Here is a 27,798-nt window from a genome sequence, read left to right as displayed (position 1 = left end):
TTGGTTTGCACACATCTACCGCTCTTTTCATGAATAAATGTGTAAGTGAACACCAACACCTCACTACCACGAGTGATAATCTGACAAGCAAATAGCTTGTGAGTGTCAATCAAGTCTCCTTCTATACAAGAGGCTCTTGGCGGCATCCCTGCTGACAGACATTAACATTAGTAGTAACCTTGGATGAATTTCTGAAGGACATGCAGATCTCCTATTGTCTACTTGCGACCCACTACAAATACTTTACCCACAATCCCCTTACCTCCTCAAGTAGCTCAGTGGCACATCGAGTGTGCGCTAGTAAATCTGTATTTTTCAAATGAGAGAACTTGATCCTTGTGTTTGATTATGCTGAAGGGCTATTTAAAGGTGCTCGATGGTAAATGCATAATTTTTGGTCTTTTATTGAAGTTTTTATATACACTTTTGTACAGAAATGTTTTAATCATATTAATTGGTATATGCTGCAACGGTGGTTAAAAGTATTAAAAAAAATAATTTTAAAGGTAGTATTCTGGGTTTTTTTCAGCAATGAGGTATTATAGATATAGTGAATATGATCAAAGGGCTTTGTTACTATGGTAAAAGTATTATAAAATAATATACTATATTCCTATGATTTTTACTGTAATTGATTATCTGGTGCAGAGTATGTGAGGAGTGCAGAGTGTGGGGAGCAGTGTTGCATGTTTTTGCCTGGAGCAAGGAGTGTTCTTTTTAAAGCGTTGGTGTTTTCCCTCACTCCAAGATCACTGCTCCATTGCAAACATAACATGTAATCATCACCCCAGAATGCATGTGTTAGACACAGTTGTAATAGACTATTAGCAGTCAAAATGATTCATGAAATATGAAAGACAAGCAAAATGTATTTTATTTATTTATTGTTTATTTTCTTACTATCAGCAGTCAGAAGGAAAGAATGGTGAAATTAGTCAAATGTTATTATTATTTTTTTCTCTTCATTTTTTTTTCTTAAATCAACTTGGCTAATCATTTTTTATGTAATTCTATTAACATTTCCCTCTCCTCTCATGTGTAGTCTATTTATAATTTCTAACTACTTACGAAATATTAAAATTACACTTATGCTCTGCAACCTTGAGGAGTAGGAAATTGAAAATACAGAGTTGAGTCGAAGTGGACTGATTGCCAGAATACTTTTGAGCTGGAAAATTGCTCTTCTGCACCCTTCAATGAATACTGTGATGGTATGACAAAAAAACATGGTATTACTATTAGGGCTGTCACTTTTTATTCGATATTCGAATATGCATTCGAACATGATGTGAAATATCCATATTCGAACTATTAATAAACTATCCGGTTTTTAAAGTGCCATGTTTAGCGCATTTTTTACAGTCTATGATTAGACCGTTTTTTGTTTTTTATTGTTTATCGTTTATCGTTTTATCGTGAATATCGTTTATTATTGTTTGCCATCTCATCCAGGAGCGGGCGCTCTAAACGTATTGTAGCGTAAGCCCATGACCAAATCAAGCGAATAATACCCTCCCTGTTTTGAAAATGGAAGATAACGCACAGAACGAGAGCCCGAGCGGAGAATTACGACCTCAACTCATCTAAAAAGTCGAGTCTGGAAATATTTTGGGTTCTACAGCTACACCGTATACCACTTCTCTCAACATTGATGCGCAAATCTGTGTGTGCCAGGCACGTGTGCGCGCACTGAGCGCGTGTTCTCCACCGTGGGGAACATCGCCAATAAAAAGAGAGCTGCACTTGACCCAGATCAAGTTGATAAATTGGTGTTTCTAGCAAACAATATTAAGAAATGAATTGAAATAAGAAATGAGGCTAGGCTATAGGCCTTACTCCTGCTGTTTAAGCCGTCACGTTATTGTTTGTGCCGTGCTGTTCCGATGCAGTTTTTTTTCCATGTAGCTTAGTGGCACTTTATATAGATTAAATTGATAACCTGCTGTTTAAAACATTAAGTCAAAAAAAATGTTTTCAGACAGGCCTGAGTCCTGTTTATGACTGTCAGACTGTTAATAAATTTGTGATTGAATCTCCGTTACGGTGGGGTTTTTTTGTGGGGGGGATCTCGTAGAAATTCCAATAAATTCGAATACATTGATATTCGATAACCGTTCAAATTTGATTTTTCTCAAAAGTGACAGCCCTAATTATGGTACATTTTGGTACTCTGCTAAGTGAAAAACTTAAAATTCACTTTATCTCTGTACATGAGAATCACAGTATTTCTCATGTCATGATACACATCATTGTTTTGTGGAATGCATGTCGATTGCCCGGCTGTTTGTACACGGTGCTATCTGCCATTGCTTTCATGACTGTGTTTGCTTGTTCTATAAACCTGTCAGTTTTTAAACAAGAAAGCAGCCTTTTTTTCCAGTGGTGTCTGAGAATAGGTGAAGATGAATGCATGCACACACTCCTGGTATTGAGAGAATTCCCCTTTTAAAGTGGCAAAGTGCAGCTCATTTCAATAAATAAATATGAATAAATATAAACACAGCCCCTGTGCGCCGACAGCAAGCATCCTCTGAAGGATTATCAAGTACAAGGATGGAAGAGAAGCACGAGATTTGTTTTTCTTCCTCTTGTCTCAAACATGAATAAGTGAGGGAGATGAAAACTGGATAGGGATTCAACAGGGTGTGAGAGATTAACTGAGACCCCGTAACCTCACAACCTCTAACAATTCTACGCTGTGCTACACTGAAATCAGTTCCTTCAGCCTGTAGTGCTCGCTCCATCAGATCTGTTTTTCATCTGTTTTCTTGTGTGACACCCTTCAAATATGCAGCTCCTCAAACCATAAGGAACATCGCTGCATGTGGTGTGCGCTTGTCTCGATTCTGCAAAGTTTATCTTAAACCTCTGTGCCTGTTCTGAAGATATCTGAAGGGCTTGCTGAGCATGCTGGGAACCCTGATCCTAAACATAATCAGTACTCCACGGATCTGCCTCGCAGCAGTAAGCTAACGTCACGCCTAAATTTCCAAGTAATCTGTTTGAGACTTTCAACATCTTTGGAAATGCCATGGAAGAATTTCATGTTCTAGGTCATGCTGCACGTTCTAAAATGTGGATTGTCTGTTATGATATTCAAATCTTTTTATACAAGACTGATGTTTTTACATAACTTCGCTTTTAATGGTTCTCAGGATATTTCAGACACGCATCAGTGCCTCTCAAGCCTATTAAAGCTTTTAATTTCCCAGAATTTCCCTACATTTTGATGCTAACTAGGTTTGTCAACCCTCAGGAAAGCTATGATAACAGAAGAATTTTGATTCTCAAAGTATGATTTAACTGATGTATTTAATCTTCCTACAAATAGATAGATATACAGACAGACAGATAGATAGATCGATGATAGACAGACAGATAGTTGGATAGATAGATAGACAGACAGACAAACAGACAGCTACAACAATCAGATGTGCAAGAGCAAAAATCTTGTTTGTAAAAAGAAGTTGTACAAACATATCTATCCAGCAGAAAATACCCTTCGGTACCCTCAAGCTTTTCAAATCACCAAATTGCAACCAACCAATTTCCGGATCTTCACCATAATATTCAAAGCTATTATCCTGAATGAGATTACTGCCACCATTGCCACGGCAACCATTGCAAGCACAGAAAGCACTTCAGTGACTCTTATCATAGCCTTTGAAGTTGGACTCAAGCAGAGAGAACGCGCTCACAGCTAGTGAGCTAACGTTAGCATGCTCCTAACGTTTGCTTTCAAACGATGAGTTAACAATTATGAGAGATTTTGGATTTGATGACCAAATAGGATGCGAAAGACAGCTGTGCCCTAAACCGTGACTCTGATCTGCGCCATGAGTCGCTGCATGTGCATCTCTGCGTATTTTTGCCTGAGGCTTATGAGATCACACAGGTAGTGAGGGAAGATAACGGTGAGGGAGAAGAGGCTTGTTTTTCAGCTGATAAGCAGGGACCTCCTGTTCTCAATTTACTCTTCTGTCCTTTGTAAACATACACACACTCACTCACACATATCTTGTGCTATTTTACTGTTAGACTATGGCCCACTTTACTACACACACACACACACACACACACACACACACACACACACACACACACACACACACACACACACACACACACACACACACACACACACACACACACACACACACACACACACACACACACACACACACACACACACACACACACACACACACACACACACACAGACAGTGTCTTACATGGCGACGTCTGTCTGCTTGCTTGTAGAGAGGCTTGGTTCGGAGGTGAGGATGTGCTTGATTGTAAGAGAATGGCAAAAGCTTATTAATATTAATTAGGTGAAGAAGTTTTCAAGTTAAAACCATACCAAAATCAGTTAAACAACAATTTCAGTAGCACTTTTCAACTACATTTCGACTAACTCTCATTAGTAGACTGTTAGGATAAGGTTAGGTCAGTTGAATAAGTTGACAGGGGAGAGCGGGGCACGACCTAACGTTTTTTGACTTTCTCAGTTTTTGTAAACCTACTTAGGGTACAGAGTATTCATTTTTTTCCCACATTAATTTCACACGTCTAGTACAATTATGTGGTTCCCTTTCAGTCGATAACGTCAGACGTAGTCGACGGTCGACTGAATGGGGATCTCGCTAGAGAGCCTATCCTCTTCGAGTACTATTGAACGAGCCAATGTAATTGGCGTGCGTGTTTCGCATCACACACTCCGCCCCCGCGGCGCGGGTATAAATACGGAAGTGGATGCACGCACTAGTTGCCTTTCGCTTCGGAGCCGATCGTTTGATGTCTCTGAGAGTGCTGTTGTCTACAACGAACGAGTGTGTCGGTGTTCTTCGGGAAGACTCTCCCAGTGCTGGTGTTCTACAGCGCGAGTGCAGCGGTGATCACGAGCTTTGAGCTCTCAACTGCTGTTTTAACACTAACAAATTTCTAAATGTTTGGGTGTGTTGATGGCTGGTTAGAGGGCGGAAAAGTGAGTGCTTCACTGTTTCAGTTCTCTGTTCAGTGTTGCCGCGGTCATTCCCCTGTGTGCTCCGGCACTGGTGACGGTCCTATTTTCTGAAAGAGCAACACGGGTGCGTTTGTGTCTTTTTCAAGATGTGATTCCGCCCGTGCGTTTCTGGGTGCGGTCGTTCCCTGTCTCTCTCTGATGGTCACAACTGTTGTGTCACGTGTTTGGGCTTACAGCACGCTGAGACAGATTTTTGTGGACAGCTCATGTTTTCACTGTGGGAACATGACTGTCGCAGTGTTGAGGGCGAGACTCGCCTTCGTTTGCGGAGAGCGAGTCCCCATTACCATGCCCCACCCTCAAGGTGCTGTGTGGAATGGGTGACTGGAGGATAGTGTTGGATGTCCCGCCCGGTAACCATTCCCTGTGGGCTCCTCACTCCTCCCTTCCACTGCAACCACTGGAGCCTCCTGTGTTGTCTGCTGGTCCATCTGTAATGGGTGGGCCAGCGGTTTCACCTGGGGCTCCCCTGGAGGACAGGACGCCGATTGCAGCATCGGAGGGTGAGCTGACTTCTAGAGATGATGACTCGGCTGCATTGTCTCCCTCCGGGAGTTCAATGTTGCCCGAGCCGGATCCAGAATTATCAGCTATGCTGAAACGGGCCGCCGAGGCTGCCAGGCTCGAGTGGAACCTCCACCGTGTCCCGTTCAGTCTCGGTTGGAATCTGGAGTTTGGTATCTTGGGGCGGGCCGCGCTGGTTCTCAGCTCGCCGCCCCAGTGCCTTTCTTTCCCGAAATGCATGGAGAGCTTATCAGGTGGTGAACAGCATCTTTCTCTGCCAGAAATGCCTGAATAGCTTTTCCCCCTCATTACCCTTGATGGAGGAACGGTGAAGGGTTGCGAGGTGTCCCTCCATTGGAGCGGTCTGTCGACACAGGTGCACCTGTGTCCGGCGGCCGCTGCCTTTTGGGGGGATCCTCGTCTCCCCCCTAAGGCCTGTGAGTTTTCGTCCGTTCCGACGGGCAGAGCTTACAAAGCCTGTGGGCAAGCCGCTTCCTCTTGCGTGCCATGGCGTTGCTGCAGGCAAGGGCACCCATGGCATGCACGAGGGTAATCCAGACCGTGCGCTCATAGGTGAGCACCGCACTGCATCCGACCTCACCCTCCGGGGCATGAGTGTCGTAGCGTGCGTGATCGGTCTGGCGATGTCCACCTTGGTGGTCCAGTAGGGCCTTCGTTGGCTCAGCCTGGTTGGTATGGCGGATGCGGACAAGGTTCGGTTCCTGGTTTCCCCAATTTCCCAGGTTGGGCTGGTCGGCGACGCGGTGGAGAACTGCATCCAACAGTTCTCTGCCGCTCAAGCGCAGATGGAGGTCATCCGGCACATCCTGACCCGGTGGCCAGCTGCTGCCTCCACCCGCCGCCGGTGGCAGCTCCTCCGCCTAATCGTCGCCGTGGGCGTTCCCCGGCCGCCGCTTCTGCTGGCCCTCCGCAGCAGCCTCCACCCAGGCCTCAGCATGGAGCCGGCCGCAGTAGAGACGCCCAGCCCGTTCCAGGCGCTGCCAAGCCAGGTGGCAAGCGACAGCGGAAGCTTTCCGGAGCGGGCCGTCCAGGAATGGATGAGATGCCCTTGGAGTGGCACGATCACTCCCTCCCCCCGGGTGAGGGCTGGGTGGAGCCTTTGTTTGTGTGTGTGTCTGTTCCGCTGCTGGCTCCCTAAAAAATAAATAAAAAAAAAAAACCGGAGCAAGCGGTACCCACACTTCAAAGAGAGAGCAATTACATCTGTTCCTGGGTCCCAAGAGGGCCAGTCTGGCGGGTGTGACCCTGTATAGCCTTACACCCCTCAGCTCCCCCATGGTCGCCAGCAGGCAGCTTGGTGCGTTCGAGGACCCAGTCATCCGCCTTCTCACGCACCCCCTGCCGCTAGTGGAGACAGGTAAGTGTTGCACAGCACACTAACACCACTCTCTCTACTTTGCTGCCCCACCTCAGGCTCGGCTACCCCGCTCAAGTCAGTGATACTCATCACATTAGGTTTTGAGCAGACGTGCTCCTGAAAATTCAGTGATATTCATCACACCGAGTGTTGAGCAGTGCTCCTGACTTGTGCATGCTTATCTTATCCTGCTGGCGAAGGATTTGATATAGCCGCTCCTCCAGCTGGTACGAAGGCCAGTTGTAAACTTGTTCTTCGTGCTACTAGGTGGTGGGTCGTGACCATCTTGGCCCAAGATTGGTCTGCAGCTCCGACCTGAAAGACATGTGCTTAAAAACAGATCTCTACCTTCCGCACCGCAGGCCATCCTGTGGGTTGCGTGTAAGGGTGGAGTATCAGTACAGTGTCCTTCCCTTTGAGTGCTCAAGAGCCCGTTGGGTCTTCAGGTCAACTGAAAGAGAGTAATCTCGCCCACGGGCTGAGTATCTCTTTTTCAGTTTTGGAGATGGACTCGGTCTAACACGTCTCTCCAATGAGAATGTGTTCAGCTGGTGTTTGAAGTGAGAAAGGGTCCCACTGAAAGAACTTTCAGAGGCTCCTGGGGTATATGGTAGTTGCAGCCATTGGCTTCCTCCATATGTGACCGCTTCAGCGCTAGCTTCACGATCGAGTCCAGTGGTGACCGTGGCAGAGCAGCTCACCCTGTGTGACTATAGTTCATCCCGGTCTGCTGCCAAACCCTCTTCAACAGAGGGGCCATGTACAAAGGGCGTGTTTTAACGGGGGCCTGGGCGACCCTCGACTACACGGGCATTCGTGCCTCGAATTGTTAGACATTGCGACCGTTGCGCAAGCTTCCCTTGCATGTCACAACTCACCCGTCACCTCCTCCTTGGAGTCAGAAGCTTCTGAGGACGCTTTGTTCCACTCTTCCCGCTCTACTCAATCGTGCCACCATCAAGCCTCACGACAGTTATAGCCAGGGCAAGTTGAGACTCCATCCCCTGGGTCCAGCTGGGTCATGACCATTCTGGAGCCGCTCAGTTGCCCCTCCGGTTTCGTCTTCCTGCCAGTGTTTGTACAAACCGAGCGGACTACCCTTGGACAAACACTGGCTCTCAACTGCCCCAGGGGCCCGCAGAAATGCGTTTAACCCCAGTGAGCCTTCTAAAAGCGACTGCGACTCATGGTCGCCTTGCGCCTGCTCAAGTCAGTGAATTCATCACACTTCATGTTGAGTAGAAATGCTCCTGAAACTCAGTGAAGTTCATCGCACTCAGGTGTTGAGCAGCAATGCTCCTGTAGCTCAGTGAGTTCATCACACTCAGGTGTTGAGCAGAAATGCTCCTGTAGCTCAGTGAATTCATCACACGCAGTGCTGAGCAGAAATGCTCCTGGTGCTCAGTGAAGTTCTTCACACTCAGGTGTTGAGCAGGAATGCTCCTGAAGCTCAGTGAACGTATCACACTCAAGTGCTGAGCAGAAAATGCTCCTGAAGCCCAGTGATCTTCACATGTTGTGTTGAGCAATGCTCCTGTCTTTTTGCGCCCGTCGCTTGCACCTACGTGCCAAGTCAGGAGAGGAACAGGTCTTCATAGTTGCCCCTTATTGGCCCAACTAGACCTGGTTCCCATCGACAGCCTTCCTGGCTTCCCCTGAAAACTCTTTCAGGGACGGGGCACGATGGCACCCGCGTTCTTCCCCCGGAGATTCCGGGCGGTCTTACATCTGAACGCGGAGGTTCAGGTGGCTATCACAGGGACATGTGATAGTTACCATCACTTCTGCGAGCACCCCCTAGAAATGGGTAGCGTGCTTACGCCTTTAGAAGTGGAACCTAGTCGTTGAGTGCGTCTTCTCTCCAGAGGAGATCCTGAAAGCTTTCGATCACTTCAGTGCTCTCTTTCCTGCAAAATGGGTTGGAGTTGGCTGTTTTCCTTCACCCTCAAAATGATGTTGCCTCGGTGTTTAAACGACGCTCATCATGTTGCAGAAGTGTGCAGAAGCACGTTCTGATCGTCAGGTTCCTGAGGAGCAAGGTCTTGTAAATCCTTGCGTCCCTCTTTATCCTCTTGGCCCTTGTCCCTGGTGCGACTGCACTGCAGAGACCGCCCCTGAGCCACTGCAGGCAATGAGTAAAAAATTCTGTTATATCAGTTCTCCATGCTCGCGTGGTCTCTACTAGAGGGTAGGGACTCGCTCGCTTTCGGTCAACGTATTGTGCCTGGAGTCTGGGCCGGCTAACTCTCACAAGCTGAGACCCCGGCTCGGGTTGTGCCCAAGGTTCCTACCTCTCCCGTAATAGGAGCAGGTGGTGAGCCTGCAAGCGCTGCCCTGGAGGAGGCAGATCCAGCCCTGGCTTCTCTGTCCGTTCGCTTGGACGTGTACAGAATGCAAGCCATAGACCTCAGACCAGCTCTACAAATATCTGTTGGAACTCAGCAGAGAGGGAAGGCTGTTTCCATGCAAAGTTGCACTTAGTGCTTGCCTTCATTTCGGTAAAAATCCGAGATGCAACATGTCCACTTAGGTGTTGAGCTCCTCTATGATGAGTGTAAAGTGCTCCGCCTGGGCGTTGACGATATGCTTTGCTAAACAGATTCTAGAGTTGGGGGCTGGACGACACCTAGTTGAACCGCTGCTTCCCATGGGCTCCCTTCTCATGAAGCCAGTTTCTCCGTGAGCCCGGTTCAAGTGTCGGCTTGCTGCGCCATTCCCCTCCTATGGACTGGATACGTGCGCCTTTCTACTCCAGTTGAGTTCCCTTAAAATTGAACCCTGTTGAGTTCCTCCACACCCCTCCGACGTCGGACGTGCGGAACGTCTGGTGTTAGGCCTACCACTCGTAAGCAGTGTGGAACCTGTGTTAGGCTGGGTCCATATGTCGCGGTCCCTACGGCGACCCCATATGTGTATTCTTCCACGATACGGCTCCCTGCGGCGAGCCCTTGTCTTCCCTCGGCAGAGTCTCTCTGCCGTCACTGTCCGGTGTGTCTCCCCCTGTCTTAGGCTGGAGCCACCCCAGTGACATTCCATATGTTAGACTGCCCGGTTTCCGCCCAGTTCATATGTGTATTCTCCACGTTACCTCCCTCTGGGTTGGATGTGGCTTCTGCAGCGTCCCTTCCTTCCAATGTACGGGGAACGCTTTCCCAGTGGTCCTGTAGGAACAGCAGTGACTTCCCTGGCCTAAGCCCTGTCCTTCCCCGCCTTAAATTTGCGGGGGCATCAGGAGGCTTTGGTTTAGGCACTGGAAGGTGGCAGCGTTAGTGGCGTTTTCAAAGATTATCCCCATTTAGTCGACCGTCGACTACGTCTGACGTTATCGACTGAAAGGGAACGTCCTGGTTGCGTATGCAACCCACCGTTCCCTGAAGGAGGGAACGGAGGACGTAGTCCCCTTGCCACTACCGCTGGACCACCGCTGACCCCGGGTTACTCTCGGCTCCTCAGCGAAAAGCAACTAGTGCGTGCATCCTCTTCCGTATTTATACCCGCGCCGCGGGGGCGGAGTGTGTGATGCGAATCACGCACGCCAATTACATTGGCTCGTTCAATAGTACTCGAAGAGGATAGGCTCTCTAGCGAGATCCCCATTCAGTCGACCGTCGACTACGTCCTCCGTTCCCTCCTTCAGGGAACGTTGGGTTGCATACGCAACCAGGACGTTTCTGTTTCATTAATACAGTGTATACTTTTTTCTTGATATACTCCGAAAGAATGGAAGAGAAATGTGGAAACATGACCATGTGAAAGCTTAAATTGTTATCTGATCTAATCAAAAAATATACAAGACAAACTAAAATATTTTCTCAATAAAATACAATTATTAACTTTTTCATATAAAATAATGCCATTTTTTAAGAATTAAAAAGAAACCAATTTTTAAAACTAAATTTTTGAGTTTGACAACAAACACACCGCAAAACACAACTATGCAGCATACTATAGTTCAAAACATAATAATAAATAATTATTTTTCTCATGGTTTCTCAATAGAATTCATAAAAAGTATAGAATAGAATAGCATAGTTCTAATAGGGGCACATTGTAATGCAATGTTACAACGTTCCCCATCTGCGCAACTGGGATTTAAAACCTGCCATTGTCTTCTGCTGGTGAGATCAGCATTAAAGAATTCAACTGTAACAGACTGGAGATTAAAATATCAGATTTGTCTAATTTTACATAAACACAAAAAACAGAGATGAAAAATGAACAAAAGTAAAAAAAAATACTTTAGCTATGATTAAATTAATGTTCAGTCATATCTTCCAAAGATTTCTGAATTTTGCCACATTTCCTTCTCAATGTAGTGTTGATATGGCAACTAGTAAACACACTTAAGTTGCTAGCATGTGTGGAAGAATTTGAAATAAGTATGTTGCAGCTAGCCCTCGATAGGTTTGGCCCTACTTGCTGATTTCATTATTGTCAGTAAAATGCCTGTTTGGGAACCATCAAAATAAAGTGTTAGCAGATATTAGGCAGGCAGTCTGCTAATGGTAGTTGGTTGGTAGTTGAAAAGTTACTTATAGTCGATTAGAGAGGGAAGTTAAATGGCCTTCTGTGTGTTCTTCTAGATAGTGATGAACAGAGGAAGAGGAGTACATTATGGCACTCTCATGATGAACATCAGTGTGTTAGATCACAATAACAGGCATCATGGAAAGAGCAGAGAAAAAGTAAGTACAGCTGAAAAGAGACTCAACACTGTGCTGGACATTCCATCAGACTGAAATTAGATTCGAAGCCCAGCAAGACAGAGACTCGTTTAGGGATGACATATCTGTCCTTTATCCTTTCTCCCTTTGTCTTTCTGTAATATAATCACTCTATTTCATCATTTCTTGACACTGCAAGCAATCGAAACACTCTCCAAAGGTCGCCCTCCCCTCTCTCTATATGTGATGTCTCACTGGCTGACTCAAAACGTCCTGAATTAAGTCTCAACTTCCTAATGGTTCAAGATTTCACCTGTTAGACTGGCCCAGTTAGGCCCTACTGGTATATGCAATGGCTACACCGCCGAAGTCAGATTCACTTCACAAGTGAATCGGTTCGTTTGGACATTTATGTATTTGTATATATGAATTCTCTGCACGTAATTTTGTGTTAACAATTTTTTTTATAAATTTTAATAAATAACAAAAAATGTAATAAAATGGCAACAATGGCCAAACATTTACTGTATATTTACAAAAGCTTTTTGTTTCTCTCTGTTATATTCTTTTTGCTTTTATTGTTTTTAGCGTAAATGATATGTTCATTGTTCTCACCCTAATCAAGATTAATTCATAAAACTTAATTTGAAGTTTAAAGTAGAGAAATTGTAATGTATTATAATATTTCATATATATATATATATATATATATATATATATATATATATATATATATATATATATATATATATATATATATATATCCCTTTTTGAAAGCTTTATTGTATTTACCTTACTGGTATAAAATGAAGAATGTAGAAGAGGAGGCTTCACAAGTAAAATAAATAAGAGCATTGCTTAATCCCAGAGTCAAGGAAAGAGTTGTTGCAGAAATGGAGTTAGTATGATGGACAGGTCGTGGTCTGGTGGAGTTGAAGGTCAGTCGATTATGAGAAGTGGTGCGGATCGAAGCAGCCTTTGTGAGAAACATGCAGTAGACAAAGGGACTGCGGGACTGAAGATTGGAGTGGATGAGGTGTTTGAGGAGGTATGTGTTTTTGTGCTGTCGCTGTGAGGCAATGTGATATAACAACAGAAAAGCTGTCTTGTAGATTAGATGCGCTGTGTATACAGAATCACCTGCACTAAGACCATGAAATGATTTTCTGAATGCTTTCTCTTCACTTCTTGATTTTAATCTTAGGAATCATGGTCTTTAAATGATAAAATCTTGTGGATGTATTTTTCTTTTCAGAAAAGAGCTGCAAAATCAGATAATTAATGAAGAATCACAGCAGCATTATTTTTAGTGCATTTAACCTATGGATGTATGAGCCACAGGGTTATAGTATGGTTCCTTAGTACTGTATGGTCCATTTAGCACCTGCTAGTTGATGCCACATCAATGGGGCAAAAAAAGCCTATTTTTCCTATGAAATCCTTACATTTTTTGTTTGGGAAGCTTGGATTTTTGGAAGTTTATGTTGGACTTGGATATTTTTTGTCTCCTGCCTTTGACGTAACATCTACGAATAATTGCTAGTGAAGAGCTTGGAACTGCCATTGAGATGAATGGGAATCCAATAGCAAAGCTATATAAACCATCTTGGTCTGAGTGTATGTTGCAAGAGTGGACTGGGCCTAAAATTTAGGTCATGTAAAAGCTTGTCCACTTGTTACCTTATTTTGCTCTTGACAACTCTTGCAGACTCAGCAGCATTGATACAAGAATGATGAGTTGACAAAAGTATCCATTCTGTAGGGGAAACGTGATGAATGTTTCCATGGAGAAGCCCACTAACATGACAAAGTGCTACAAGCTAAGAAAGAGAAGGTCAAATAGTTGTATTGGTCTTTAGCTTATTGTTCATGTATGTGCTTAATATTCATGTTTAATCTAACACAGTCAGATGAAACATTTAAGCAGATAAATGTTTAAAACGTGCTTATTGATTTACGGACTGGTTAGTGTACACAAATACACAGGTTTTTGTATCCTCTTTTCTATTTTCTTTTTTCCTATTTTCACAGTGATTGATTAGTTGACTAAATGAGTTTCTTTGCTGCTGTGGCAACAAACTTATGGCTGAAAGCGTTATGGGATACTCTGTTTTTTGTTGGCCAAGCATCTCTGTAATGACTAGTCCTATAACAACATTTACAGCAGCAGAGGCAGACAGAGATGTGTATCTATTGTCATGTGTGTGCCCTAGGCGAGAAAAGACACAGACACACAGTATATAATATATATATATATATATATATATATATATATATATATATATATATATATATATATATATATATATATGTCTCAAGTTCAATATATATGCAATACATGTTTGTCTCATGGTACAGTTTTTATTTAGCATTCCAAAGTTCAAATCCCAATCTAATCCCAAGGTGCAAATAGTTCAGCACCTTAGAAAAGCAACTTTTCTGCAGTAATCGTGCAGCTTAAGTTTTAAGTTTAAGATAATTTGTAAAAGGAAAGTGTTACCTATTAATATACAGTTTTTACGGCTTATTAGCAAATAATTAATGCTTTTATATATATATATATATATATATATATATATATATATATATATTAGAGGTGTAACGGTTCACAAAATTCACAATTCGATATGATACAGTGGTGTCACGGTTCGGCTCGATACAATACAGCAAAAAGAAAAATGCCAGAGAAATTTCCTATTTATTAAAAGAAAAAATATTTTTTAGTTTTCCTACATCTTGAAACTTTTAGTTTTATAAATGGGGGTAATCTTTGAAGGATGAACAAATGTTTTGGTCATCACATTAAAAACAACACTTAAATATGATAAAATTAGTTTTGAAGTGCTGGAAAAAGATGTGTGATGTACTTGAAAGCATTTTACTATTTCTGCCAAACTTCCTTGGTTACAGTGAGTGTTACTACATAAAATACATTGTAAATGTTGCTGATCTATGGACTTAAAACCTATAACTAGTTCATTCATGGAACAATGTTTCTCCTGGTTTCCACGTCAGCACTGTTTGATCCGTTAATAAGGCAAGGCAAGGGATGGCAAGTTTATTTATATAGCACATTTCATACACAATGGTAATTCCAAGTGCTTTACATAGAAAAAAATATATAAAATAAATCAAATAAAATCAGATTAATTAAAACATAAAATAAAATACAGTACTAACAGTCGGACGAACAGTGGTACAGTGCTCATTCAGTAAATGCACAGCTAAACCGATGTGTTTTGAGTCTGGATTTGAATGTGACTACCGTAGGAGCACATCTGATCTCTTCTGGAAGCTGGTTCCAGCTGCGACTGGCATAGTAGCTAAAAGCGGACTCACCATGCTTAGAGTGAACCCTTGGTATTTCTAGCTGATGTGATCCTAATTATCTAAGTGATCTGTTGGGTTTATATTCAGTGAGCATATCTGCAATGTATTGAGGTCCTAGGCCATTGAATGATTTATATACCAGTAATAATACTTTAAAATCAATCCTATATGTAACTGGCAGCCAGTGTAAAGACCTGAGGACTGGTGTGATGTGTTCATATTTTCTGGTCCTGCTCAGAATCCAGGCAGCAGCGTTCTGTATGAGCTGCAACTGTCTTATGGTCTTTTTGGGAAGGCCAGTGAGGAGTCCATTACAATAATCCACCCTACTGGTGATGAAAGCTTGCACAAGTTTCTCTAAGTCTTGCCTGGAAACAAAGCATCTAATTCTTGCAATATTTTTCAGGTGATAGTATGCTGATTTAGTTACTGCTTTGACATGACTACTGAAACTAAACTGACTCTAGAGACACACCCAGATTCCTGACTTGATTTTTAGTTGTTTGACCCCTAGACTGAAGTTATGCGTTCACCTTGAGAACTTCATCTTTGTTTCCAAACGCAATGACTTCAGTTTTGTCTTTGTTTAATTGAAGAAAGTTTTGGCAAATCCAATTGTTTACTTCATCAATGCATTGGCACAGGGAGTCAATGGGGCTGTAATCGTTAGGCGATAGGGCTAAGTAGAGCTGTGTATCGTCTGCATAGCTGTGGTAAGCGATTTGGTTCTTTCTCATTATTTGGCTCATTGGGAGCATGTACAGGTTGAATAGGAGTGGCGCAAGAGCCTTGAGGGACTCCGCATGTCATGGGTGTCCACTCAGACTTATGATCTCCAATACTCACATAATAACCTCTCCCTACCAAGTATGACCTGAACCATTTTAGGACTATCCCAGAAAGCCCGACCCAGTTTTCCTGCCTGTCATGAAGTATGTTGTTATCGACAGTGTCAAATGCAGCACTGAGGTCGAGTAGTACCAGCACTGATAATTTGCTTGTATCAGGATTTAAGCGAATATCGTTTATTATCTTTATGAGCGCTGTCTCTGTGCTGTGATGCGGTCGGAAACCAGATTGAAAATTGTCAAAGTATCCATTCGAGCTTAAGAATTTGTTCAGCTGATTGAAGACAACTTTTTCAATGATTTTGCCTATGAAAGGAAGACTTGAGATCGGTCTATAGTTGTTTAATATGGTCTTATCCAGATTGCTCTTTTTCAGGAGGGGCTTGACAACTGCAGTTTTCAGGGAGTTCGGAAAACTCCCAGAGAGAAGTGAGGCATTTACCACTTCTAGGAGATCTGCTTCTAAGCTGTGTAACACATTTTTGAAAAAAGATGTGGGAAGTGCTGTACTGTTTCTTCCAAAATTTTGCCATCAATTTCTTCGAAAACAGACATAGTGGATAACGGAGAAATTGTAATGCTTCTCACTAGATCTCGCAGCGATGTTATTACTTCAGTGGCAAATTCAAATGCTTTGTTTACTGGATCTCTCAGTGCTGTGTAACAGTAACTACGTTTACATGCAGCCAATATTCGGGTTATGGTCGGGTTAAGGTCACTATTCTGGTTTCTGAAACATTAGGGATAACCCGTTTACATGCGTGAGCAGAGAGAGTTACTCCTGTTTACATGGAATCGCAATATCCCGATGTAAACGGCGACGTACGGACAACCTTAAGACGCAATATGCGTCATTTCCGATTCCGATTTCCATTTGTTTGCGCTTTGGTGCTGGTACTGACTAGGGCTGGGGCGGTATGGATTTTTTCTAACCGTGGTTGAAAAGCACGATTTTCCCGCGGTATGGCGGTAAACCGCTTTAAATTTTCAGGAGAATACATTATGATGTTTACATTGGAAATGAAAGAACACCTATTGCAACAAGTCTTAATTACAAATATTATCCTCCATATTTATGTTTACATAATATAGTGTTATTTTTTATTTAATCTATGTCGATTATATGAAGCCTGAGTAAGATAGGATCATAAGATGGGTCAGACACGATTTTGACCACTTTATTAAGTTTTGTTTTGTAGAAAGCCTTTCTTTAAATTAAATTTCGTTTTGTATAAATTGTACCTTAATTTTAATCACTGTTTCATTAACTAATTGCCTGGAATTAAGACATAAGAAGCAAATAGCAGACATAAAATCAGGAGGACGTGGAAGCGCGAGTGCGATCTCTTGCGCGTGAACTGGAGCTCGTCTCAAATGAACCGAAACTCGGCGTAGGCTGGGCTTAAATGTCTACTTTTAAACAAAATTCAAAACGAAATGATAACATTTTAGTCTACAGTAGCCTAGTCAGGTAAGGTCAGGTTTGCGATGTGCGTTATAGGCTATTTACTTATATATATTTATCCCTGTGCGCCGATCGGAGACGGAGTTCACTGCTGATGAACTGCTGATATTCTGGGGATACAACATAGCCAATATACTAGGGACTTTAGCCTTTAAATATCTTTGCTGCATTGGATCTTTCTAGAACAGCCAAGAGCTTTCTTGCCTCACGACAGCAGCGCCTCGCATTGCTCATAGACCTTAAAACAGTCAGCGGCGCGGATGCGGTTTCGAAAATTGATCAAAAAACGTTGGTGCGGGTGGATGGCGGACAGATGAGTTTTGTGATGCGGTTGCGGATAAAATAATAATAGCCCATCCGCGCATCTCTAATACGAATGGAATGTTATTATGTGTCATGGAACATTGCGCTCCTCAACTCACGAAAGGTCGGATTTGCTCCATCTTTTGATGATAAGTTTTGTTTAGAAAACCTTGAATCCATGTAAGCCACTATATCATTAGACATAATCCATGTCATTAGAATCAATGAATCCATGTCATTAGACACAACGTGCACACATGTGCAGGCCAAGGTTATTATTATTTTTTTTTTTTTTTTGCGGTGATGACGGTGACGAGCTCAGACCCGCGGTTGGAGTCACGTGACCGCGGTATTGCGGTAATGCGGTAACCGTCCCAGCCCTAGTACTGACCCACCAGCAGTGTAACTTTTCGGTCACCTTCTTGTAAATCTCACTATCTGGGTACTTTCTGCCGTCAACAAAAGACATTATATTCATGGTTTTCACCACACTAATAAAGAAATTGGTCTCCTCCTTGCTCCAAAAGTACGCTGTGCTGCGTCTCGACATGTTTACTTCCGGTATACTAGACTCAGGTTTTTGTATGCGTCGAGAAGTTCCTCTACTCAAAAGACCAAGATTCTTTGCGAATAGAACATGCGCAGAACACAAATCTATGTTCCTTTTGATGGGGATATGCCGATACGCGTTTACATGACCAAAATATCGGGTTAGAAAAGGGGTACCCCAGGTATCATATCCCGGTTTTTAAAATCCGGGATATGAGCATATTCGGGTTTTTGCCGGTGTTTACATGGCCGTGAGTGACGGGGTTATTGCTAATATCCCGGTTTTGAACGGGTTATTGGCTGCATGTAAACGTAGTAAGAGTCACTTGATCAAGATCGGCTCGCGCTGCAGTGCACTGATGTTGATGGTCCGAACTGATAAACGATCCGTGAAGCACAAAATAATGAGTAGCACAGTTTCGTTCCGCTTCATTACGTTTGCCATTTGATGTTGCGCGACGTTGTGATGGTGGATTTTGGTCAGAAGGAAAAATAGTCGAATGCGTACCGAACTGTAACGATCACCAGCTGGAGTGCCCTCCAGAGCCACCAGAGGGCGCTCCACAATAGACTATGATCACTTCCTCACAAACTACATTTCCCATACTCACTGCCTGGACTCATCATCACTGATCACATTCACCTGTACCTCTTTGTCACTGATTGTATTCACCTGTGTCTTGTCATCCTGCTAGTCTCAGTCTATTTATACCAGGTTCATTCATTCACTCACCGCGAAGTCTTGTTGTACTGTGTGTCTGCATTTCCGAGCGTTTTCCCGTGTTTGTTTTTCTGGTTTTGACTTTGGATTGCTCTTGGACTCTGATTATTGCTGCCTGCCCTGACCCTGGACTGTTTCACTGGACTCTGATTCTCTCTGCCTGCCTCGACCCTTTGCTTGTATCTGGTTTGTCTCTGCCTTGTCTCCGTTGCCCTGTTTTGCTGTTGTTGATCCCTGCCTGTTTGACTATTCTATAATAAAGCTGCATTTGGATCTTCACCTCCAAGTCTCGGAGCAGTTCATAACACGAACGGTTCAATACGAATACATGTATCGTTACACCCCTAATATATATATATATTATATATATTAGCAGGCGGCGAGAAGCAAGGTCCAGTAACAATCCAAGTCGAGGTAAGCAGAGAATGATCATAAACCGGGTACACAGTCCAAGGTCAAGGCAATAAACAATCCACAGGGAGAAACACTCAGAATGAAAGCCAGGAAAGTCAAGACTTCACACTGGTGTGGTGCGAAAATGGTTGATGTGTGTGTGTGTGTGTGTGTGTGTGTGTGTGTGTCTGTGTGTGTCTGTGTGTGTCTGTGTGTGTGTGTAATCAGTGCAGCGCAGGTGTAAGGTGTTTGGTGTAATCATTCCAGGGAGGTGCATGATGGGAAATGTAGTCTGTGATAACCCAGGGAGTGCATGGCTAATCGTGACACTAGGGTTCATGAACAAGCATTTTATTATGGGTATGTCCTTGTTAGGTTTGAAAGAAGCATTACAATTCTTTTAAATTATGAAAAAAAATCTTGTATATGCCATATACACCAAAGATTAGGCAAAAATAGCTCAAAGAAGTATGCCAACATGTTAATGATAAGCTCCATGTCAGTTAAATAATTTTCATAGCATTTATTTAGCATTTTTTTCTGTATTATGTTATATGTTTATGTTATTAAGTGGTGCTAAAACTTGTGCTGTGGAGTATTGCAGACCAGGTGTGGTGGGGCACTCTGTGCCAGAAAGACCAGGGCCACTTTTTAGTTGCATTCTGCATTTGGGGGCCGATCTGAATGGGCATGACGTCTGTGTGTATGCGTGTGTGTGTGTATAAAACTTCTTTGTGTCCATCACACTCTGATCCTCACTTTAATAGTGTTCTCTTGAACTTGGCGCTGGAGACTGTCAGAGCACATTTTCTGACCTGTCGCTCTGTGCCTTTGAAATGCTGCTGAAAAGAAGACCTTGATATGCCCGATTTAGCTGAAAACACTTTCAGATCCTTCTGGCATTTACCAGTTCCCTGTAGTTTGACAAAAATCTAATTGTTATTCTTATTCTTCTATACATTTCTGTTCAAATTAATGTTTGAAAAACTGCCCAAAAATGTCATGCTCTGGCTAAAAGCAAGAGATTACTGCAAAACCAGAGATATGGTCATTAGTTAATTGACTTTGGTAATATTATTCCTAAAAGACCTCATAAATGATATGACAGATGTAATTTGTTTCTGTCTTAATGTATTTCCTGTTGTTACAGAATTTTCTTGCTAACAACTTATCAATTTGCTTTGTGCTATTCATAGTCTGTGCATTTTATTTTAAATGCAACACCCCTGAACAAAAGAGGATTTCATTAATAATTTGGTCCAGTTCCCAGGAAGAGAAATTCAGTATATTTCAAGTGTGTTTATTTTTGGTAGTAAGTTTATTTTGACAACTTTTATGAGTATGCTATCATATAGATGACCTCAGAGCTGACAGACATGATCTACAAACCACAAGCACAGAGAATGTCATTTCCATTGTCCTGTTAGCTTTTGAAGGAGTTTTTCTTTTTCCCTCTTCCTCTCAGATCAACGAAGACACATCCAGGTCCCGTTGTTCATCTGAGTGACAGTCCAAAAGATGAGGGAAAGGTGAGGAATGAATTTATTTTTTCTCGCTCTCTCTCATTTTTATATTGAATCAAGAACTCAAAACTTTTTAAACAACTAAGAACTGGTGAGCACAAAGCCTTCCCATTATGAAAAAAAATATGCATTAGTGTTCTTTGGCATGACTGCTGGAGTTCTTTATAAAAGGTACTTTGCATGCGTTGGCACAGTTCTGATTCATTAACACTCATCAGGATACACACACATGCACGCATACACTTGTTATGCGACCTGATGTTCACCCCAACTACTGGTGTTAACATCTTGTATTGAGGATGCATGCTAAACACCTCTCTCACATGCACTCAAATTCACAATCGTTTAAAGGAACGTTCATGCAAAAACGACAATTTTATCATCATATACTTACCCTCATGTTTTTCAAATGTATGACTTTCTTTCTTCCATGGAAAAAAATAGGAGATGTTAGACAGAAAGTCTGAGCAGTGCAATGAAAGTGGATAATGATTTATATTTCCAAGCTATTGCGCACTATATTTTAAGTCTACTCAAACCATAGGTCTTTTGGTGCTTTACAGTATAATTCACCATCCACTTTTCAAGGTATGGAAAAGAACAGCTTGGACATTCTGCCTCACATCTCTTGTGCTTCCTAGAAGAACATAAGACAAGATGAACATAATACAGGGATAGAAAGACATAGAGGTGAGTGATGAAATTTTATTTTCTGGGTTAACTATACCTTTAAAGCATTTCCTGATCTGGCGTCTCCAGGAGGAGGCATGGCATTTTGGAGTGGGTACTGCAAGGTCATCTTCCAAGAAAAGAATCGGAGAAGATCGCTGTGGTTACATGCTGCTGTAGCCACAGAAGATCAAATGCATTGTGGGAATTCATATTGACGAGCTTGGTGGACCGATAAGGTTTTGGAAAAGGATACAAAACAGAACATATGCTGTAGCACAGACAATATTAGAGGTGGAGACAGTCCAGTGTCTGATTGATAGGATTCAGAATTTGAATTTGGATTAAAGGAAGAACTGTTAAAATGTGATCATTTATTTTCCTTTTATTCCAATTCAATCTCCAATTCAACGTCTTTTAAGGTGTGGCTAATTCAATTCAAATTCATACTCATGAACTGAGAGGGAGCCAATTCTGAAATTCAGTATTTTTGTCCAACACACATTCTGCCAATGTTTGTGACAGCGAGAGGATTCCCAGTATCAAGCACGGTTCTGTTTTGATCTGTGCTTGCTCCTTCATGTCCAGTTAAATAATAAATATGCCCAATCACCAGTGTGTCAGTTCTGTTCTAAACCAAAACAGCCACAAAGCTCTTGACATTTGTAACACACTCTTAGCTCTGTTTCCACTATTTATTGCCACCCATTTGGGATTTATAGACTCCTGCTTCTCTCTCTCTCTCTCTCTCTCTCTCTCTCTCTCTCTCTCTCTCTCTCTCTCTCTCTCTCTCTCTCTCTCTCTCTCTCTCTCTCTCTCTCTCTCTCTCTCTCCTCTCCTCTCCTCTCCTCTCTCTCTCTCTCTCTCTCTCTCTCTCTCTCTCTCTCTCTCTCTCTCTCTCTCTCTCTCTCTCTCTCTGTGTGTGTGTCCCTCAGTTGCTGATAGGTTTTGAGAGCGGTACAATAGTAATGTGGGACCTGAGGGTCAAAAGAGCTGACTTCAGGATATACTATGATGAGGTGAGTGTCAAGTGTTTATCACTTATTTTTTGCATAGCACTTCCATAATAGTAGATTATATGTACACTACTGTTCAAATGTTTGGGGTTGGTAAGATTTTTGTAAAAGATTTTGGAAGTTTCATATGATAATTTTGTAAAATATTATTACAATTTAAAGTGTAATTTTATTCCTGTGATGGCATTTATTATTCAGTTTTCTATTCATCAAAGAATCCTGAAAAACATGTATCACGGTCTTTACACGAAATAGTTCTCTATATAAATAATGTTTTTCCATATCATTTCATAAAGTTTTTACAGTACATAGTGTTTATTTACTTCCATACAGTACACACATACTCTGTTTGATTTTTACATTCATATTATTCTTTGTGTCTCAGTCTCTGTGTGTGTGTGCATCTGTGACCAACAAGCTCCGGTTTATCATCTTGTTATAATCCAGCCCTCAGCCAAAAACAAGACAAACAAAAATAAATTGGAGAAAGAACAAAAAAAACAAGGCTGTATAAATAAAAAATGACGTCTCTCTTGCTCTCCATTGTCCAAGTAAATTTACTTTTGGTACAAAAAAACTTGGCTCATCTGCTCATTTTTTTCCCCACATTGTTGCTGATTTACAACAACACTGAGCACAAGTCACTTTTCTGATTTAATTTCCCGCCATGTGGATGTGTTTAGCATAATTACTGCTTGGCTCACAACTTTATCTTCCTTCTGAAACGGGAACTGCCTCCTGCAGCCAGCTGCTCGCATTCATCCTTCCAAAACATGTTTCAATCACAGCGCCCCTTGGCTCACAGCGGCACGCACAAAACCTTCCAAAAACTCGCCCTTTTCTCCTTCCAGCCCTTTACTGCGGGTTTCAGTTCGGTGACGGCACCCTCTGATCATCTGTCAGCACTGCCTGTGCGGAGGGAGTCTCAGGCACCGTCGCTCGGCAAGCGTTTGTCAGAGCGGGTAAATGGAAATGTCTAGGGGTCTGCTAATTGCTGCTTTAGATGCCCGCCTGGAATACACAAGTGTGTGGAAAAATGTACTTTAAATAGAAAGCATTTTGAATGAGAGAGTGAGGAAAGAAGCGAGTTACTGGGAATGAGACAAAAAACACAAAAGGACACGTTAGTTAATGTTGAAAGGAAATGGATTAGATTTGGAAAGGTACAAAAATCTCTTTCCCTCTCATTCATTTAAAGTATACTAAACATCACCTTAAAACACTTTAAACCCCTTTCATACACACTCCCAGCTAACATCAAATAAATCTTGATGCCAATATCATTTCACTTATTATTTACTGTGTGACATTAGCGAGTAGATGAGTGGAGATCAGGCTGCTTTGATGGTGGAGTAATTACTGATATCGGATTATTGACTCTTAGATGGATGAAGGTCAGAGAGAGAGAGAGAGAGAGAGAGAGAGAGAGAGGGAGAGGGAGAGAGAGAGGGAGAGAGAGAGGGAGAGAGAGAGAAAGAGAGAGAGAGAGAGAATTTGAGAATTTGAATGCTCTTTATTACAAATCTACATAAAACAATTCACAAGGTATAAATTAAACAGAGAATAAACTTACAGTAAATGTGTAAAAAATAATTCATCTTCAATCATAGAACACAAAGCTCCTTTACTACACCATTTCAGTTCAAATGTGATAAGATCATCCATAGATTTATAAAAATTAAAATCAATCAACACTCTAGACTTTATAAGATTTGGAAACAACACAGTAACATTATGTCCAGGCCTCTGTTCAATCATGTTTTTTCTGCTTGAATAGATAGCAAGTTTAGCTTGACCCAAAATAAAATTTACTAATTGGCAATCAATCCGTCTTTTCTGTACATATTTTGCACCCAAAACAAATATTTCCTTAGAAAAAGTTTCATTAAAAGCATCAAAAAGATTTCTTAATACACCAAATAAGGGCTTTAATCTACAGCACTCCATAAAAGCATGAAAAACAGTCTCTCTTTTAAAACAAAAAGGACATTCATAGCTCACCTCAGGATTTAAAACAGAAATAAAAGCTTTGACCGCTATTGCCCCATGGAGAACTCTCCATTGTATATCACCTACTCTCTTTTGTAACGGTGGCTTATACAAGACTCTCCATTCAGGCTTAACATCATCATCCAACTTTAAAAAAGACCGCCATGGTATATCCACTTTGTCATTTAAAACTTTCTTGTTAAAAACCCAAACACAAGCTTTGTACAAAACTTTCCCCGTAACTGAAAAGAAATCCAAGCACAAAGATTTTCCAGTTTTTAAAAACAAACCCATACACTCATCAAGTTTGGGAGACAGATATATAGTGGGAAAAGGATCTTCAGTATTTGGAGTCTCTACTCCTGTACAATAGTCTGCTAGTAATTGTCTCTCTTCCTTTGAAAGAGAAGACTGCCATTTCGCCATCAATTGAGCAACTATTCGAGATGAAGAAATTCCCAGATGAGAAGCGGTTTCGTCAATGTTCGTGAAATTAGGTCCAACCACATTTAGCAAAAATCTTAAGGTGGTGATCCTAGCTTTGCAAAGGATATTATTTAGTCCAGGAAAACTGTGTCCAACAGCAGAAATATCCAAGCGTGCTCCATATACTATGGGTTCGTTTAACAACCAGAAGATTGACTTCATACATGGTGTCCTTTGTTGATTAAAAAGACTCCACACTTTAAAAAGATTTCGATAAAAGATTGGCATATTGGAGGCATCCAGTTTTAGAGGGTCTAACAAGAAGAGAGATGTGTCCATCTGTAGGCCTCCCAGACTCCGTAAAATAGCACATGCAGTGACTCTCCAACCACAGTCACATGACCCCGAAAGAAACCTTTGTATAAATTGCAAACGGAAAGCTGCTGTTCTGCTTTGCAAGTTTATCAGCCCCTGTCTACCTTCTTCTTTAGACAAATATAAAATGCTCTTTGTAATCCAGTGTAATTTATGCCAGAAAAAATCCACCAGTAAGGCTTGAATTTCAATCAACATTTTTACAGGTGGATCTATACATGCAAGCTTATGCCAAAGAGAGGATGCAATTAAATTATTGATAATTAAAGTACGCCCTTTATAGGACATGTTCGGGGCCAGCCATTTCCATCTAGCTAATCGACCTTTAATTTTTTCAACAATCCCTTCCCAGTTTTTCTGTACTGTGTCCTCATCTCCTAAAAAAACTCCCAAGTATTTTAAACCTCCTTTACTCCAAAATAAACCATCAGGAAGGCTTAGTTCCTCTCCAGTCCACTTTCCACATATTAAAGCTTCACTTTTGTTCCAGTTTATTTTAGCAGAAGATAAAACTCTTAAATCTTCAAGTAATTTCTTTAAAATCTCTATATCTTTTTGACTATTGACTATTACAATCACATCATCAGCATAAGCGGATAAATGAATGTTACAGTTAAAACCAGGTATATTTACACCAGTCAAATTTACTCTTATCTGCTGCAATAACGGTTCAATGGCTAATGAGTAGAGCATTCCTTATAGCGAGCAACCTTGCCTAACACCTCTGCCAACCTTGAAAGGAGTGCATAAGCCACCGTTCACTTTCAGCACACTCTCAACATCAGTATACAGTATCTTAATCATATCCACGTAATCTTGGCAGAAACCAAAAGCTGCTAAAGTTTTCCATAGGTAATTATGTTCAACTCTATCGAACGCTTTCTCTTGATCTAGAGAAAGCAACGCACAGTCTAAATTAAACAGCTTGGAGATTTCTAGAATATCCCGTACTAAAGAAATATTATCAAAAATGGACCTACCAGGTATGCAGTAGCTCTGGTCCGGATGAACAACTTGCTCCATTACATCTACCATTCTATTTGCCAAACTTTTTGAGAGCAGTTTGTAATCTATGCAAAGCAGCGACAGAGGGCGCCAGTTCTTAATCTCCGTCAGGTCTCCTTATTTCGGGAGGAGTGTAAGAACTGCTCTACGGCAGCTCAACGACAGCCGCCCTTCCGCCAAGCTTTCATTGAGCACCGCGAGCAAATCCTCCCCCAACACTGTCCAGAAAGACTTATAAAAGTCTACTGGAAGACCATCGATGCCAGGAGCCTTCCCGGACTCCATGCCCTGAAGGGCCTTGTACAACTCCTCTAGGCTCATGGCCTTACGGAGTTTCATATTGGCATCCTCAGACACCTGTGCCAGGTTTCCAAGAAAGACATTGTCAGTGTCAGGCTCTGCAACACATTCACAGCTGTAAAGCTTCTCATAAAAACAAACTGCTCTCTTTCTAATATCAATGGGATCGGATAATAACATACCAGATTCGGAGCGTAGTGCGTGAATTAATCTTTTCTGTCCATTCTTTTTTTCCAAGTTAAAGAAATATTTCGTTGGAGCATCCAATTGGTCAACATTCTGAAAACGGGACCGAACCAGAGCTCCTTGCACCTTAACTGCTAAAAGATCACCAAGTTGAGTTTTTTTCATTGTAAGAGCTTCCAAAACATCCCCCCCACCAGTTGATTCAGCTAACTCCTGTAATTTGACTATTGATGTCTCCAAGTTCTTCATAGATTTAGATAACTGTACAGTAATATTTCGAGTATGCTGTTGACAAAACTGTTTCACTTGAACTTTACCAAAATCCCACCACTGCCTCAATGACTGGAATGTATTCTTTGTAGCTCTAAATGTTTCCCAAAAAAATTTGAAATTTTCCTTAAATTTTTTATCATTTAGCAAAGAACTGTTAAAATGCCAATAAGCACTATTTTGTCTAATAGAGTTCAAAATAAAAGAACAACACACCATGCTATGGTCAGAAAAACTAACAGGGACAATAAAAAATTTGCTAAAAATACCACATTGATGTTTAAAACCATAAAATCTATCCAACCTAGCAAAAGAAAATACATTGTCACGGGTATGAGACCAAGTATACTGTCTTAAATTACCATTAACATGTCTCCATATATCGCACAACTCATTTGTTTTAATTACTTGGATAAGTCTCTTCCGAGATGGCTCATGGGGCTCAATGTGATTCCTATCAATAGTTTGTTCTGTGCAATTAAAATCTCCTCCCAGAAACAAAAACTCTTCACTGTCACACTTTTGCAAGGTTAAATTGAGAGTATTTAAAAACAGCATTCTTTCAACTCCTGAGGTTGGGACATAAACACAAATAAAAACAAAGACATGATTTTCAAACAAAGCTCTAACCTTTAAGAGTCTACCTTTTATAATCTCTTCAACCTCATACGAAATAGGTTTGAAATTTTTAGAAAATAAAACGGCAACTCCTCCACTGCTAGCAGTGTTGTGACTTAAAATAGAGATGCCATCCCATTCTCTTTCCCAATCTGCAGCATTCTTGGAATCACTGTGAGTTTCTTGAAGAAAAAAAATGTCTATTTTTTTCTGTATAGACATTTCATATAACATTACTCTTTT

The 27,798-nt window shown here is 41.7% G+C and overlaps 1 protein-coding gene across 10 annotated transcripts in view; it reads left to right on the top strand.

Moving 5' to 3' along the window:
• Positions 1–27,798, top strand: part of stxbp5l (syntaxin binding protein 5L) — a 196,220-nt gene that overhangs the window by 103,726 nt on the left and 64,696 nt on the right. For all 10 annotated transcript variants that reach the window (XM_077216031.1, XM_077216035.1, XM_077216033.1 and 7 more), the window contains exons 6-7: positions 20,644–20,707; positions 22,306–22,389. In XM_077216031.1, coding sequence (XP_077072146.1) covers positions 20,644–20,707; positions 22,306–22,389 — 148 coding nt within the window. The remainder of the gene's footprint in view (positions 1–20,643; positions 20,708–22,305; positions 22,390–27,798) is intronic.

Source organism: Siphateles boraxobius, unplaced genomic scaffold (genome assembly GCF_051911475.1).
Source record: "Siphateles boraxobius isolate OS27281-9 unplaced genomic scaffold, OSU_SipBor_1 7, whole genome shotgun sequence".
NCBI classification, from domain to species: Eukaryota; Metazoa; Chordata; class Actinopteri; order Cypriniformes; family Leuciscidae; genus Siphateles; species Siphateles boraxobius.
Note: the sequence above shows the minus strand (reverse complement) of the source record. Positions and strands in the feature narration are given on the sequence as shown.